Below are 17,450 nucleotides of genomic sequence, written 5' to 3' on the forward strand. Positions count from 1 at the left end.
TGCACATTTAACCACTATACACCAAACTGGTTCTCCATGAGGTAACCAGGTAGAAATATAAACCCAAAACAAATAGCCTATCCAAGTATTTGCAAACTGAGGAAACAGTTTTCATGGCATTCTCCACATACATAAACAAGCACAAGCATCTTGGTCTCAAGAGACTTAAGCTGGTGAAAAAAATAACATTCCCAACAAGTTCCAACACCCTTTCTTATTCATCTGCTGGGTGTATTGAGTACCATCAAGTCACTTCTGATTTATAGCAACCCACTGCATTAATATTCTCCATAATGTCCTATAATTAGCACACATTATCATTTCGATCTCTTTCTGATTTCTTGGGTGGAAACTCCCTTTGGGTTGGTGATGGAACCAAGGAAAAGAAAACCTTAAACATTTTCAGTTTCATAATATTCAGCCCTAATGCGTAATTCCCAAGTAGTCGTTAGTTTTGTCTTCTTGAGGTCCAGCTATAATCCTGCTTTGGCATGTTCAGCTTTAACCATCTTCAGTATTTATTTCAAGTCTTCATGGTTTCCTGCCAATAATGTGATGCCATACGCATATCTAAAATTGTTCCTCTCCCCCCAATTTGCCTTCCACCTTCATCTGAAACTAATCCAGTTTTCCTTATGATATGTTCTGAACAAAGACTGCAGAGATAGGGAGATAAAATGCAGCATTTGATACCTTTGCCAGTTAGAAACTGTTGGAAATCAGTCCTAAAATGGCTGACTGACTCCATCTTAGTAATAGTAATGTTGCTTCTGCAAATGTCATGCTGAGTCATGCTGCATCATGGCCCAGCTGTTTCTTGTTTCTCAGGTAAGGTGGAATGACCTCACCTGTAATTAGGCTTTGTGCTGACTCACAGAGCTGATGCAATCTCTGGTGAGACTGCATGATTGATGTGTGTATTTAGGGAAGCTCAGTGAGCTTGCTCTTCCTGCCTGTAAGGATTGTGTGTACTGTGTTACATACCGTCCGGGTGGCAGTGAACACTGCTTGTGTTGATCCTGTGCTACTGTGCTTGGATCGTTCTGTGTATACTTACTGGTGTATACTGTTATCTACTGTAGTGTGAACTGATTACTGTGTATGACCTTGGCCTGGCAACGACTTTGAATATTGGATACTGCCCTGGTAAATATATTTCACTGTTGAATACAGTGGTCTCTCTTGTCTATTAATTCCTGTGTTTTCCCTGTCCCTCTTCTTCAGTGTCTTCTGCTGTGTGCAAATTCTCTAACAGAAACCATTGTGCTAGAATGTCATGGGAGAGGAGAAATAAAGCTGTAGGGGTGAGGGACAGTGTTTAGCATGGGTGACATGCAAGAGCAGGGGTTTTGTTGGGGGCAAAGATAAAACAAGAGCCTTGTGCCACTTTAAGTTTTTGAAGCATTGTTTTATTTTCTAGGCACCTGTACCAGACCTCTCTTACCAAATAGGGAACCAAAGACATTTACAAATATTGTTTTCCTCATCTGTGGTTTTGTCCTCACAACAACTGAGTTGAGTACATCAGGCTGGGGAGTGACTGGCCAAAGGTCAGGCAGCAACTTCTGCAGGTCTCCCAGTTGTTAGTTCCCATGGTTGAACCCTAGAAGAATGTGATACTGTATGGAAGGATCAGCTTTCAGAAATGTTGCTGGCCTGAGGAAATGTTAACAAATTTGGGTCCAAATTACAACCAAACTTAAGACTTTTGCTTCTAAAATTCTGTCTGGTTTTGGAACAACATACATCTGTGAACAGCTCTGTTCTGCAATCCTATATATAAAAGAGCCCTTTCATGGTGGCAAAATGGAGCATCCTAATTGGTTGGAATTGTACTGCATCAACTTTTAACCCATCATGCCATCAATCAAGGCCTGTTGCATTCTATTGGCTGAGGGTGGGAGGAACAGGGAAACAGCCACAGAAAGCCTTCTCTCAATTGGCTGAGGGCTCCTAGGTCTTCCTAGTGAGTGTATGAAAGGAAGAGAAGTAAGCAGAGCCCCTCTGTTTGGAGCGGCTCTGCTTTCATTTTCCTGTTAGTCTTAAGAAGTTGGTTGAAATACAGCAGATGCTTCCAGTGAGTAATTGCCCAAGTGTGTGTACTTGTAAACTGTGTTCATTCAGCTGCTTTTTGAGTAAGAATCACAGAGTTGGAACGGGTCTCCAAAGTCATTTAGTCCAACCCCCTGCACAATGCAGGAAACTCACAAATACCTCCCCCAAAATTCACAGGATCTTTATTGATGTCAGATGGCCATCTAGCCTCTGTTTAAAACCTCCAAGAAAGGAGAGCCCACCACCTCCCGAGGGAGCCTGTTCCACTGAGGAACCGCTCTAACAGTCAGGAAGTTCTTCCTAATGTTGAGATGGAAACTCTTTTGATTTAATTTCAACCCATTAGTTCTGGTCCTATCTTCTGGGGCCACAGAAAACAATTCCACACCCTCCTCTAAATGACAGCCCTTCAAGTACTTGAAGATGGTGATCATATCACCTCTCAGCCGCCTCCTCTCCAGGCTAAACATCCCCAGCTCCTTCAACCTTTCTTCATAGGACTTGGTCTCTGGACCCGTTTCAGTTTGTCTATATCCTTCTTAAAATGTGGTGCCCAAAACTGAACACAATGCTCCAGCCTCCAGGTGAGGTCTTATCAGAGCAAAGTAAAGCGATACCATCACTTCACATGATCTGGACACTATACTTCTGTTGATTTAGCCCAAAATTACATTTACCTTTTTAGAGTGTTCACTTTAATTTAGAGGAAGTGCAAGGAAATGAAGACTGTATTCAGGGGAATGTTGTATTTTAATTTTTTTTTTTGGGGGGGGGAGATGGGGAAATCTCCTGCCTCCACCCCCAAAGTCCCCAGGTATTTTCTGAGTTGGACCTAGCAACCCTACAGCCAAGCTTGATTCTGTCAGTAAAAGGCGGGGGAAGGAGGCCCTATCCAGACCTATTTTGATACCACCTGACTGGTATGGCTTATCTAGGCCTGTCTGCTTGCTTCTGTTCAGAAAATACCTCCCCCCACCCCCACCCCCCCAAAAAAGAAAAAAGAAAACAACAACCTACCATTGTGATATTCTGGCTAACAGTATATTTAGTAAAACATTTTAAAGAAGTCATATAAATCATTTTGAATACATGATAAAGAAGTTCAACTTTACAAGATTGCAAAGAAAAGTCCATCCAATGAGCACCTGGATGTAGGCTCATTTCATCAAAAGTCTTCCTCAGGAGTAGTTATATTTTCTTCAAAAGTATCAGCTTCTTATTACAATTCAGTGTTAATACTGGGAGCCAGCCAGGCCTTAACATCTCTGAACAGATGCAAGCTACGACTCAAAGCTGGATGGAAGTGGACAACTTTTTAAAGGAATATTTTTAAATATATATATTCTTGATTATTATCAAGAATTTATCTCTCAATCTCACTTAAGTGCTTATATTTATACTAGGAGCAAGCCAGTTCTAAAGCTCTTCCCTAATCAGATGCAAAAACCTTCTGGATTTGGCTGGCCAAATGCTCTCTTCACTACATTTATATTAGAAGCCAGCTATTCCAGAACCTCTTTTCTAACCAGATGCAAAACCCTTCTGACTTTTGATGGCAAAATGCCCTTAATACCACTTAAGTGTTTAATTTAGAAGCAAGCCAGTCCTGAACCTCTTCTTTAACTAGATGCAAAGGCCTTCTGAATTTTACTGACAAAATGCTCTCTCCAAAAAGCTTGAAAACTAACTCTACTTAAAGAAAACTAATTTAGGTAACTCCATGCAGCTGTGTCTTGGATAGCTCTTTCTTAAAGGTATAAGACACAGTGATAAAGTAAAGATTCATAAATGGTGCTCCATTAGATCCTCAAGGAAATAAGTTTCTGGTATGATTTTAAAAATGTTTTAAATACTTCATTTATGTATTTCTGTGACTTCTTTGATGAGAAGGGCTGTTTTATCACAGAAGGGGATAGTGATAGAGTTATTTAGTAAATGTAAGAAATAAAGCCCAGTTCATCATATTTTAAGTACATTTAAGTGGAAGTATTACATATGGTTTCAGCCCACAATCACTTTGATAGCCACTGTGACATGACAGCCAGCACTTTAGGGTGGGGTCTACCAGACCCCGATTCCTACTGTGGAAGATGACTGGGTGATTTCAGATCAGTCACAGGCTTTCAGCCTAACCTACTTCACAGGGTTGTGCAGATCAAAATGGGGAAATTATGTAAGCTGCTTTGGTCCCCATTGTGGAGAAAGACTACGATGGAAAACTGAAGTCAGGGGTCAGATAAAAGGTAGGTTGATGGTTGGCTGGAAAAAAGAGGGCTGCCAACTCCTGGTGGGGAAATTCTTGGAGATTTGCGGGGTTGAGCCTGCAGAGAGTGGGGTTTGAGGAATAGTGGGAACTCAGACAAGAACAATGCCATAGACTCCACCCCCATTTCCTCCAGGGAAACCAGTGTTGCCAATCTCCAGGTGAGCAGTAATCAACAATGGGATCACAGTAGAGATAAATTACAAAAAAACAAACTGTGATTTAGACAGGCTATCATACACATACACACACACTGTATGTGTGTCTGTCTGTCTATCTATCTCTATATATTTGTAGATCACTCAGAACTACAACGGCTTCCCAGATGGGCAGATATCAGTTCCCTGAGATAAAATGATACACTCTGAGTCATTATACCCTGCTGAGGTTGCCCTCCTATGACAGCCAGTATGACATGGCAGCTGGCACTTCAGAGTAGGGTCTGCCAGACCCAGCTTCTTGCTGTGGAAGCTGACTGGGTAATTTTGGACCAGTCACAGACTTTCAGCCAATCCTGCCTCACAGGGTTGTTGTGCAGATCAAAAGAGGGAAGAATGATGTAAGTTGCTTTGGTCCCCACTGTGAAGAAAAATTGCCCTTTTCCTAGATAGAGGCTGCAGGCAGGGGGGAAGAGATGGAAAGCAATCTTCTGACAAAAATATGTAATCTTTCATTGAAATTTGCCTCTGTTCCTGAGGACTGGAAGGTAGCAAATGTCACCCCCATCTTTAAAAAGAGTTCCAGAGGAGATCCGGGTAACTACAGGCCAGTCAGCCTGACTTCAATACCGGGAAAGTTGGTAGAAACCATTATCAAGGACAGAATGAGTAGGCACATTGATGAACACGGGTTATTGAGGAAGACTCAGCATGGGTTCTGTAAGGGAAGATCTTGTCTGACTAACCTATTACATTTCTTTGAGGGGGTGAACAAACATGTGGACAAAGGAGACCCGATAGATATTGTTTACCTTGACTTCCAGAAAGCTTTTGATAAAGTTCCTCATCAAAGGCTCCTTAGTAAGCTTGAGAGTCATGGAGTAAAAGGACAGGTCCTCTTGTGGATCAAAAACTGGCTAATTAATAGGAAGCAGAGAGTGAATATAAATGGGCAATCTTCGTAGTGGAGGACGGTAAGCAGTGGGGTGCCGCATGGCTCGGTACTGGATCCCATGCTCTTTAACTTGTTCATAAATGATTTGGAGTTGAGAGTGAGCAGTGAAGTGGCCAAGTTTGCGGATGACATTAAATTGTTCAGGGTGGTAAGAACCAGAGAGGATTGTGAGGAACTCCAAAGGGATCTGTTGAAGCTGGGTGAGTGGGCGTCAACGTGGCAGATGAGGTTCAATGTGGCCAAGTGCAAAGTAATGCACATTAGGGCCAAAAATCCCAGCTGCAAATACAAGTTGATGGGGTGTGAACTGGCAGAGACTGACCAAGAGAGAGATCTTGGGGTCATGATAGATAACTCACTGAAAATGTCAAGACAGTGTGCGATTGCAATAAAAAAGGCCAACGCCATGCTGGGTATTATTAGGAAGGGAATTGAAAACAAATCAGCCAGTATCATAATGCCCCTGTATAAATCGATGGTGCGGTCTCATTTGGAATACTGTGTGCAATTCTGGTCACTGCACCTCAAAAAGGATATTATAGCATTGGAAAAAGTGCAGAAAAGGGCAACTAGAATGATTACAGGTTTGGAACACTTTCCCTATGAAGAAAGGTTAAAACGCTTGGGGCTCTTTAGCTTGGAGAAACGTCGACTGCGGGGTGACATGATAGAGGTTTACAAGATTATGCATGGGATGGAGAAGGTAGAGAAAGAAGTACTTTTCTCCCTTTCTCACAATACAAGAACTCGTGGGCATTCAATGAAATTGCTGAGCAGTTGGGTTAGAACGGATAAAAGGAGGTACTTCTTCACCCAAAGGGTGATTAACATGTGGAATTCACTGCCACAGGAGGTGGTGATGGCTACAGGCATAGCCAGCTTCAAGAGGGGGTTAGATAAAATTATGGAGCAGAGGTCCATCAGTGGCTATTAGCCACAGTGTGTGTGTGTGTGTGTGTGTGTGTGTGTGTGTATATATATATAAATAAATTTTTGGCCACTGTGTGATACAGAGTGTTGGACTGGATGGGCCGTTGGCCTGATCCAACATGGCTTCTCTTATGTTCTTATGTACCCCCATCCCTTTTGCTCCCCATAACTTCTTTCTCAAGATACACTCTTTCTCTGATAACCTACCCCACATTTCCTCACTTTCTGCATTTCCCTTCCAAACTACTGTCTTCTTGACATGCCTTGCCTCCTCCTATCTTTTCCTTCCCTCCCCAGCTCCCCGCTGAGGCCATAAACCTACCCATAGCAAATTTCTAGCGCCCATTGTATTTCTCCCCACAATGGGCCTTATTACTAGTAAATGTCCATAAAATTCATGTCATATCCTAGTAACAATAGAGTTCATAATGCCTTCCTAGGCTAAGAAGTTACATGGTTTTTCCCTGTGTGAGTTCTTAGATGTTGTTGAACATAAAGATGCTGACTGAATTTCTATTCAAAAGCCTTCTCCCCTGTCTGTTTTTGAAGACTGCCACTCTGACTGAATCTCATCATCTCTCAACGCTGATGATTCAAAAGGCTTCGCCCCTGTATGGATTCTTAGATGTTTTTGAAGACTGGAGTGAATCTCTTCCCACATTCTGAGCATTCAAAAGGCTTCTCCCCTGTGTGGGTTCTGTGATGCCATTGAAGATGGCCACTGAGATTGAATCTTTTCCCACACTCTGAGCATTCAAAAGGCTTCTCCTCTGTGTGGGTTCTTTGATGCAGTTGAAGACTGCCACTCCGACTGAATCTCTTCCCACACTCTGAACATTCAAAAGGCTTCTCTCCTGTGTGGGTTCTAAGATGACTTTGAAGATGGCCACTGTGACTGAATCTCTTCCCACACTCTGAGCATTCAAAAGGCTTCTCCCCTGTGTGGGTTCTTTGATGCTGTTGAAGATTGGCACTCTGACTGAATCTCTTCCCACACGCTGAGCATTCAAAAGGCTTCTCCCCTGTATGGATTCTCTGATGACGTTGATGAGTCCTTCTGTCACTGAATCTCTTCCCACACGCTGAGCATTCAAAAGGCTTCTCCCCTGTATGGATTCTTAGATGTTTTTGAAGACTGCTACTGTCACTGAATCTCTTCCCGCAGTCTGAGCACTTAAAGGGCTTCTCCCCTGTGCGGGTTCTCTGATGCTGTTGAAGATGACCACTGTGACTGAATCTCTTCCCATACTCTAAGCATTCTAGAAACTTCCCTCCTGTGTGGATTTTTTGATGTTGTATGAGAAAGAGATTCTGATTGAATTTCTTTCCACACTCTGAACAGTCAAAAGGTTTCGCCACTCTGTGGATCCTCTGGTGTACAAGGAACTGTGATTTGTATCTGAATCACTTTCCACAATGAAAGCATTGACATGTATTTGTTATACTGTGCTTTGAAAAATGCATATTACCCTTTTTTCTACCCAAGTACATCATTGCACTCTCTGAATAGATGAAGGGCTTCTCTCTTGAAGGAATTCTTTGGTGTTGAAAAAGATCTGATTTCTCTGAGCTTACCACAGTCTGAGCAGCTAAAACGTTTCTCTCCTGTATGTGTTCTTAAATGTTTAATGAACTCTGCTTTGTGAATGATGGCCTTTCCATAGTCCAAACATTGATGGGTCTTCTTTCCTCTATGTATTCCAAAACGGACATTATATTGGGTTTGATCTGAAAAGTTCATCCCGCACTCGAAGCACTTGTATGTTTCCTCCAATATGTGAAGTACTTTTCTGAAATCCCACTTGGATTTATCCCTCTTTTTCACCTTGCGAATTACGTTCTGTCTCTTCAGCCTGTTTTGAATTCTGACATTTCTTCTCACATCTTCCTTCTTGACTTCATCAGGCAATAGACAATGCACTTTTTTATCCTCCTCATTCCTCTGATCATCCCCTGCTGGAATAAAAAGAGAGAGAACCTGTTAGAATCCATACAAGGAGGTCTGGTCAGCTCCTGAAGTTCCATCCATGCTCCAAATAATTCAATGCCTTCCTCCTGTTTTACACTGAAGTCTACAATAATACACATTTTGAAAGTACATTAAGACTCCTGCATCAGAGACACTTGGTTGGGACTCTGGTCATTAATGTGACTCCCCCCCAATACTCTAAGCTGTTGAATCTTGTGAGCAAAAATTCTGCTTCATGAACTACTGGCATTAAAAATGTGAGCTGCATACATTAGTTTGCTCTGGGGCCATCCTTCCTGAGCGAAGACAAAAATGTGTGAGAGCTAAAAAACTGTGAGCTAGCTGACACTACCTTAGCTTAGAGGGAACACTGCTTCCCACCTCCGTGACTTCTTTGATAAGAAGGGCTGTTTTATCACAGAAGCTTTCTGTAATCCAAGCAACTATACAATATCTCTCCTGAGAAATTAGCATCTGCGTTCATTCTCTGACTTTGCAAATGCCACACTTTCATTTCCCTTTTTCTTGCAGTGGATTCTCTGGTTCACATGGAGGCCTTTGTTCCTTCTTTTGTTGACTGACCTTTCTTCATGGACTGGGGTTTCAGGGAGGATCTCTTTTTGGCAAGGAATGGGCTTATCCCTCCTCTTACCTGTGTGGCTTTCTTCCTGCCTTTGTGGTCCATCTCTATCTCTAGCATTTTCTTCAGCATCTTCATTCTTGACTTTTCCCAAAGAGATCCACTGGAATTCCCCAGCTGTCTCCTCTACATCTGCTGCTGGAATAAGGAAAGAGTTTCAATCAGCACCCATGCAAGAAGCCAAGCCACCAGTCAGGCACTCCTTTCTCTTGGGATCACATTTCTTTTAAAAGAGCTTCTTTCCTACGAAACTGAACTGCCGGTCACTCCTTATCCCTACCGGGCCCTCCCGCATAGATGTTGGTATTAACTTTCAAAGCCCTATATGGCCTAGGACCTATCTATCTGCAGGACCGCCTTGCCCCCACATGTTCCCCAGAGAGCACTTCAATCAAGTTCCCAAAATCTTCTGGTTGTCCCTGGGCTAAAAGAGACTAGGCTAAATTCCGCCAGAGCCTTCTTGGTGGCAGCCCCAATAACCTGGAACACCCTCCCAGAAGCTATCAGGGCCCTGTGGGACTTATCACAGTTCTGCAGGGCCTGCAAGACTGAATTGTTCTGGATGGCATATGACATCTAAATGGAAGAGGGCTGCCACCTCACCTGGACATATATTTGTATTAATACCAACTGCCTAGGATTCGACGGTTTCAGAGAGAGGAAGATATTATATGATCCTGCCTATAACAGATGTAGTAGCACCATTGTGATTTTGATTGTTTTATTGTTTTAACACTGTTTATTAATGTTGCCTCTGTTTATTTTTATGCTGTTAGACACCTTGAGTCTTTTGTAGAATGGGCGGGATATTAATCTAACATAATAAATAAATAAATATTCTGTCAATCCTTCCTTTACCAAAACTCCCTGTTTGTATTTTAAGGGGGAAGGTGGCAAAGAATGATTCTCCTGCTGCTCCCATTTGACTTGCCATGCCAGCAGCTCTTTTGACTCTCCACTCTTCACAATTAAACAAAAAAAGTTGTCACGATATGCAGTCATCAAATTGCACTAAGCATTTCCTTCTAGTTGTGAAGAGAGCTAGAAGGAGGTGGTTTTCAGCCTCCCCCAAATACACGTTTTCTGTGGCTCTAACCAGGATCTAACAAAGCAAAACCCACAGGGTTTTTGGAAGAGGTGCCATTTGTTAGTGGGCAGGTCATGACCAATGAGAAAACAAACTCTGCAGTGTAGGGCCACCTTTCTCAAAGTCAGAAGCATTGCATCCCCTCAGTCCCAGAAGAAGCTTATGAGTCTCCAGGCCCAGAAGGCCCCTCTCTCTCCTTACTCAACAGGCTTGGGAATTCTACCCAACCACGAGTTGCTTAAAAGTGAAAAGATCCCATGGGGATCCTTCCAATTCCCTTGACATAACTGTAAAGGATACCCACTTGCAATCAGTTCATTTGGGAAGGAAATCGTCTCTTGAGATCTTCTGGAAAAACTCTTCAGCCATTCCTCAGATGCAAGGCCTTTGTTTGTCTCCAACGTAGGATCTCTGAGGTTCCTGGCTTCTTTGACAGAGAGAGTGAGTGTGACCATTCTTATACAAGGAAGGAAAGAAATCCAAGAAAGAGGAAAATTTCTGGTGAAAGAACAGAACCATGGTCTAGATCAAAGCCCACAATGCTAACCACACAAAGGGGGGTGGATCTTTTCCAGATTACAGTCAGTGGACGGCCACGATCTCATCTGGGGAAGAGGATGTAGTAAAGGCTGACAACTGAGGAATTAGGATCTGGCTTTTTCCAGAGTCTTTCTGAGGGCTTCCCAGCCCTGCCTTGATCTCAGGACAAGACAACTTCTCTGGCTGGTCACAACATTGGCCTCAGTTACCCCTAGATCAGTGGGGTAGCTTGTATCGTTCTACCTGGCCATGCTGAACATCACTTTCATGGCCACCCCAACTGCTCGATGCACCAAGTGGCAGCCAATTAGCTGCACTGGCCTCACAAACGGATATTGCTGTTGATTCATGCATCATCCCAATGGCAGCAATTCACACCTTTGACACCTATGAAAGATCCTTACCCAGAAAAGCAACACTCTCATAGTTGTCCTGAATGACTACTCTGTAGAGAGATTTCTGGCCTGGATCCAGCAGGGCCCACTCCGCCATGTTGAAATACACAGCCACCTCCTCAAAGGAAAAGGGAGACTGAAAGAAAAAGCGGATTCCCTCATCAGAGATCATTCCAGGAAGAGATCTGACCCTCTCGACCAGGGTATTTTGTCAGGGTAGAAGAGGGAGAACTTCGTAGTGAGGGAGAACAGCAGTGCCGTTCAGAGCCTCTCTTCCTCAGACTTTTGAAAGCCAACTTTTGGAATGGCATCAAAATATTCAAACTACCTTGCCTGTGTTTTCTCTTAGTAATGCAACTGCAATCCTGTCCAATGAAGACAGCATTTAAGAGCAGCCTTAACCAGAAGCCATGATGGAAAGGATCCTGCATCCATCTTGTTCCTGCTCAGCCGCCATGAAGGGAAAGCAAGAGCAGCACATACTTTGGGTGTTTCAAGGCAGATGCAAATGGAGTAGGCTCCAGCTGGACAAAAGAGCTTGCTTCCATGCCTGCAGATAACAAAAAGATTGTTCCTGCCAGCCGTTGAGGAGATCCTGGACAAAAAGAAGCAGCCTAGGAGAAAGATCCTCGCCAAAGACTTAATCATGTCATGAAGACCATCCCCTATTGTGTTACAGTAGATTGTAAGAAATGTCATGCAGTGTCACAGGTCATCTGACATACCTGTCACAAGTCACCTGACATCACCACCTGAGGGCACAAATCTGGTTATATCAAGGCCAGTTCAGGGTGTCTTGTCTTACCCTACCACAGACTTGCAACCCCAAACTCTGTTTTGGGCCCTTCCATACTCATCCCTCCCCTTATTGTTTTCACTACTGGACCATTTCTTCTACAACCTTCAAGACTGGTAACGTATTGCCCTGTCAGTGCTTTTACCTTTGTGTTTCCCTATCCAATCATTCATCTCTATATTTCTCAGGAACTGTATGCTTGCTGTGTGTGTTTTTATTCTTGTATGACTGAACTATTTTTCTAATAAATACCCAATTTTAGTTTATCATCTCCTCATTATTTGGTTTGGCCATTTGGGAAGAACCACTCTGATATACAAAGGTTGTTGACCCCGCTAAATTAGCCATCCTTGCCCAACTAAATAAATTCCCTACCTCATTTGAGGGCAATTTGGCTTACATATGATACAAAAATCTTCCATCTGCCTGAAAAGTGGTAACTTCACAAGTTTTGTGTCCTTCAAGGGCTGCAAGTCTAAAACACAAAGTTACAACATCCAAAATATGCAGTTAACAGAGACAAAGTCGCTGCATCAGAAATTCAAGCCCAAAGTTCACAAATTCTAAAGTTTACACAAGATTTCTGGATAATTGCCTCATTCCAGTGTTCCTCCTGCAGAGAACCATATGAAATGAAGCAGGCTAAGACCAGTAATATTCTGCCAAGATTCTGAGTGTCTATGCCATCCAAAAAGTTATTGAGGAAGAGGCACCATCCATATTTTTCCAGATGACTTAAATAGTGTCTTTTCCGCTGAGGTGTAGCCTCAGGCAAATGGAAGATTTTTGCATTATACAAAAATGTTGTTTTGAATGTCCAGTTTCTGTAATATATATATTCTTCAGTATGAATAAGTTGTATTACTAAGAATAACTTGCATTATTAAGAATATCAAGTGGGCTCTAGAGGTGATTTAGGGCAAATCGACTTCTAGTCGCAGGGGTACCTTGGGGAAGGACCAAAATTTTCCTTTAAGAGGTATTTTGGATAACTTCTAGCTGGGTGAGTATTTTCTCATTCCACCCCCCGGATTTCTACTCCATACAGAAGCTATGACACCACCTTTCCCTGAAAGGCCTTTGGAGCTGGAGGTATTAACTGACCACCCTTTCAAAAGAAAAATTCTAAAATAACTTCCATAGTACATTGTACAGTTAAAAGAGTGGCATTAAGGTGGGTTTGCCAGGTCTTGGACCTCTGGAAAACTATGCCAAGATATTTAAAAAAGGAGCATTGCTCTATTTCATGACCGTTAATGGACCAGCTGTGTTTTGGGCTATTATTACCAAAAACTACAATTTTTCTTTTACTGTAATTTTCAATTCCTCTGTCACAGTAATCCACCAGCTTAACATCCTTCTAAGTCCTACCTGTGTGAATGCCATGTCATCTGCGTACAACAGAACAGGGATTTTCCGGCCAACTAGTGAGGGAGAGAAAAAGGTCCTTGGAATTCATAACCTGAACAAAATCATTAATATCAAAATTAAAGAGAAATGGAGCTAACAAACATCTTTGTTTGACCCCCCCTTCTCAAGGGAATGAGTCCGTGAGACAACCATATGAATCAACTCTTGCCCTGACTGAGAGGTTAGTATGTAATTCCCTCAGAATTTTAAGGAGTCTTCTGTCAATATCTTTTTTGGCAAGTTTAGACCAGAGTCTTGATCGCTCAATGGAATCAAAGGCTGATGTGAGGTCTGTTGCGGGATTTCTTTTGTACCCTCAGCAACAGAAACCCAAACCCAAAACCAGAAACCAAAACAACCTGTAGATATCACATGCTAATACACACTTGATAATAGATAGGCTTTATTAGACTCTAAATTTCTCCTTTAGACAGAAGGTTTAAAATATAGGGATAGAAAAGCAAAACAGTTTAGACAACTTTTAGAAAACAGTTACACAGTTAAAATTCAGTCAAGCATAAAGCATAGTTCTACAATAAAGCAGAGCATACTGAAAAATATAAGTCCCAACAGGGACGTCACCCTATTAGTTATTAGACTCCATTTAGACTTCATTTAAAATCTAAGTCCCAAGTCCCATTTGTTTGGCCTGACCAGCCTAGGGACAGTCTCCTGTCTCTATTCAGATCAGGCTTGAAATTAACAAAGGCTTGTTAATTTCTGGGCTGAGCAGCATAGAGGTCCCGGCCTCTCATTCAGTCATCAGCTATTGCTCAAAAGTCCAAGATTTATAAAGGCTTGAACCCATCTCACCATCTCTATCTCATCTGATAGCATCTGATGTTATGCATTCCAAAGACTCCAGCTGCATTTTAATATCAACAATCATATTGCCAAATCAAAACATTTAAGGCTGAGATTGTCCTCAGTTCACTTTTACCTTTGACCTACTTTCTAGCAAGCTTTTACAGATAGCTAGTTATCCTGCTTCCTGCAATACCATATAAGGACCATACCATACAAGACCTTTCCTGCCTCGAGACAGCTTCAACTTTCACACACTGACCTAAATTCTCAACTTAGAGCAATATGAATGAAGAGCTAAGAACTCTTGTTGCCCATTTCATAAAGAGACCCAAGCCAATTTCATAAAGAGGGCCAACCTAAAAGAAATCCTGCCACGTGTTGATGCGCCTGTGCTTAGTGAGGGTGGTCTTTAGTGACGCAAAGAATGAAGGCTTGCACACAGCAGTGATAAAACCACTATATACAATTTATTTACACCTCCACTCTCCAAACCGACAGAATGCTCTGCTGCAACTCCACCATACATATCCCACACACAGTGAAGTGTCTTTGTACATTTATACACATCATCCACCCAGGTAACCAACCAGCTTGCTGCTGAGTCATGCTGACATTGCCCAGGCTGATGCAATCTGGCAACCAGCCACCTTCTGTCACTTAGATGATCTACCTGGCAGTTCTGTTACTTTCACTTTCCCAGCATGTGCATAGAAACTGCTTGGCTTTGCATACAATGACACCACGTTCCCTCCTTTTGGACCTCTTTATGATCCAATTTAAGACATTTAGGAAACCATTACATATTCTCAATTATCTACCTCATTAAGCCCAATATCTGGTAGTACATAAGGTTTCTTACAGCATCTCTTATACATACAAGAACACATACAAAACACATACATACAAAAAGTGTATACAGAAACAAAATAAGACACAAATTTTAAAAAAAGGCACAATACAAAATCTTAATTGCAGTTTTACTCAATACAACACTGAACTAGCCAATAACTCTCTTCTTCCCAAGAAGAATCAAGGACAGCAGAAAAACCTCTGCTGTAGGTAATCTCAAAAGAAAAACTCATGTCGGTGCCGGAGCTTGCTTCAGAAAACATTAGGAATGGTTTTCAGTTCTGTTGTGCTGTCTTTATCTCTAGCTGCTTTGCAGCTGCGGGGGAGTTGCGGGCTTGCTTCAGTAACTGTCATCAGCTGGATGCTGGCACGGATGTAGAATGATGGAACACAGATCACTCTGATTGGAGTCTGAAATGCTTCTCAGACAAAACAACGTCCCTTGCTTTTCATGTTGGAGGCTAGACTTCAGCAAAGCACCGTTTGAGGCTTCCCAATGGGAACTTTACATTTAATCAAAAACAAGGCACATTAGTGATGGCATAACTTATTTAGTGATGGCATTGCTTATTTTCTGGCACAGGACTGTGCTTTAATTCTACTGACTAATAATTGCTGGCTAAAAACTGTTCTGGGTGATAGAGTAAAAGAAAACAGACTGTAGAATCAAAGGAATGTGCTTACAAAAACACAACTTCTCACTTCTTGCTGTGGCTGTTATCAGTACAGTGACTGCTCTGGTTACCATCTCCCGGAATGTGTGACCAAACCTTTTCTGCTTTGAATCAATGCAGTACTACATTTTTATGAGGAACATTTCAAATTGTTTTATTATTAACACATAATAAAAATAATAAAACTCTAAGCAACATAGGAGTTTTCATATAACAAAATAACTCTTGTAAACATTGTTTATACCATGTTCTAAAGGCAGTAAGACATTTTCTAAAAAGTCTTAAGCCATAACATATTCTAAAAAGACTTCTATGATGCATATATTTCATTAACCTCAAGTGGTTTAGGCACAAACTTTGTAAATAAAGGCAGTTGCAAACTTAAAGCTTCTATAATTATACAGAAACAATTTAGTGTGGCCAGCTTGGTCGTCTTTATACTTTCACAGTGCATTCTTAAAACTCCACAATAGCCAAAATTCTGCACAATAGCCAATTTACTTGCACTGCCAATTTATTTTCAAATTCCAATTTATTTCCAAATGGATCAATTCTCTTGTACTTACCCAGTCTCCAATGAAAACCAAGGCTGCTTCCTGGCCGCTTTCCAAACAGAGAACATGGAGAATTCCAAGCTGCCTTAAAATAATCATGTTTGAGACATAAAAAAGAGATTTTTTTGGTTTTTTCTCTGGAGACCCGGCAGGGACTTCAGTTATCACATTTAATTCAGGTATGTCTGAAGCCACCGCTGAATTAGTATGGCTGCTCCTCTTGTTTATTTTAATAGTAGGTTCAAGGGGATATCGTCTTGCTTCAGGAGATGAAATGTCCATTCCTCTAAGTGGCTCTTGCAGAGGTTTAACAAAATTAGAACTCAATTTAATTTCACAGACCTCTGATTTCTGTCTTAAATCTTTCAGGACATATGTCAGATGATAAGGCAGTGTATCAGAGAGTCCTGTCTGCACACTGGAAGTGAAGTAAAAGAAGAAAGGAGGCTAGCTTCCACTTCCTCTTCTGAGCCACTGGAATGAAGATTTTCTTTTTCAAATTTATTTTCAGGAACTAAAGGAGTCAGGTTTTCTGACATAAGAATTTTTGAGTTCAAGATACCCTTCTTAGTTGGACCATACTTTGGTAATAGCCTCAAAATTTCAGAATTTCTAAAATGTCTTTGAAGCTTAATTTGTAATGTTGAAAGCTTAGAGGCTTGTGCAAACAAAACAGCAGGAATTCTTTTTGTATTAAAATGGAGAAGAAAACATTCAAAATGCAACATTCAAAATGCAACATTCCAGGAAGTCTTTCCAGACTAACAAGATCAATGGATTTTGGAATAACCTTAAGTAAGGCTGCTAGATGGAATCTAGCCTTCCCTTTTATACTCCAATTAATGTGTCTTCTTTTCAAAGGAAAAACATTTATTACCACACTGTTGGGGTTGTAAATTAATGAGAAACGAGTCGTAATATCCTTCTGTTTATTTAATGGTTCTGTTGGTTTCTCATGTACCTCGATTTGCTCAGCAGGGGACGGAATGTTGTTTCTGTGAGAGTGTCTCTCTTCTGAAGCAAAGTTTTAAAAAAAATTTTCCTGGTGGAATATCCTCTGGAGTGACTCTGCCATCAGGGAGGATTGGTGAGCTAGAAGCTCCAGCTCTTCACTGTGATTATACGATTGTAAGTCCTGAGAGCGGGGTGGAGAAGGGGGGAGTTTCCTTTGAAGTAACTTGGCTCTGAGCATTTTGGCTCTGAGCATTTTGGTTCCTCAGTGTCGGCTTTCAAACCTTCGCATCTATTTTGGAGTTTAACTGGAGCGTAGAAATCCTCCAATTTTGACTGCTTGTTTAAAGACAGATCATCCAGCCCCTCAACAGGGCACACTCTATTTTTCCCCATAACAGTTTACAGTCTTCTGTC

General features: G+C 41.7%; 1 protein-coding gene across 5 annotated transcripts in view; it reads right to left on the reverse strand.

Annotated features, from left to right (window-relative positions):
• The window catches only part of LOC132566037 (oocyte zinc finger protein XlCOF6-like), a 191,691-nt gene that overhangs the window by 25,385 nt on the left and 148,856 nt on the right, over positions 1–17,450 (reverse strand). For 4 of the 5 annotated variants that reach the window (XM_060230700.1, XM_060230699.1, XM_060230698.1 and 1 more), the window contains exon 4: positions 8,983–9,108. The exons of the other annotated variant lie outside the window; for it this stretch is intronic. In XM_060230700.1, coding sequence (XP_060086683.1) covers positions 8,983–9,108 — 126 coding nt within the window. The remainder of the gene's footprint in view (positions 1–8,982; positions 9,109–17,450) is intronic. 5 annotated transcript variants of the gene reach the window in all.

The sequence above is a fragment of the Heteronotia binoei genome, chromosome 2, assembly GCF_032191835.1.
Source record: "Heteronotia binoei isolate CCM8104 ecotype False Entrance Well chromosome 2, APGP_CSIRO_Hbin_v1, whole genome shotgun sequence".
Lineage (NCBI taxonomy): Eukaryota > Metazoa > Chordata > Lepidosauria > Squamata > Gekkonidae > Heteronotia > Heteronotia binoei.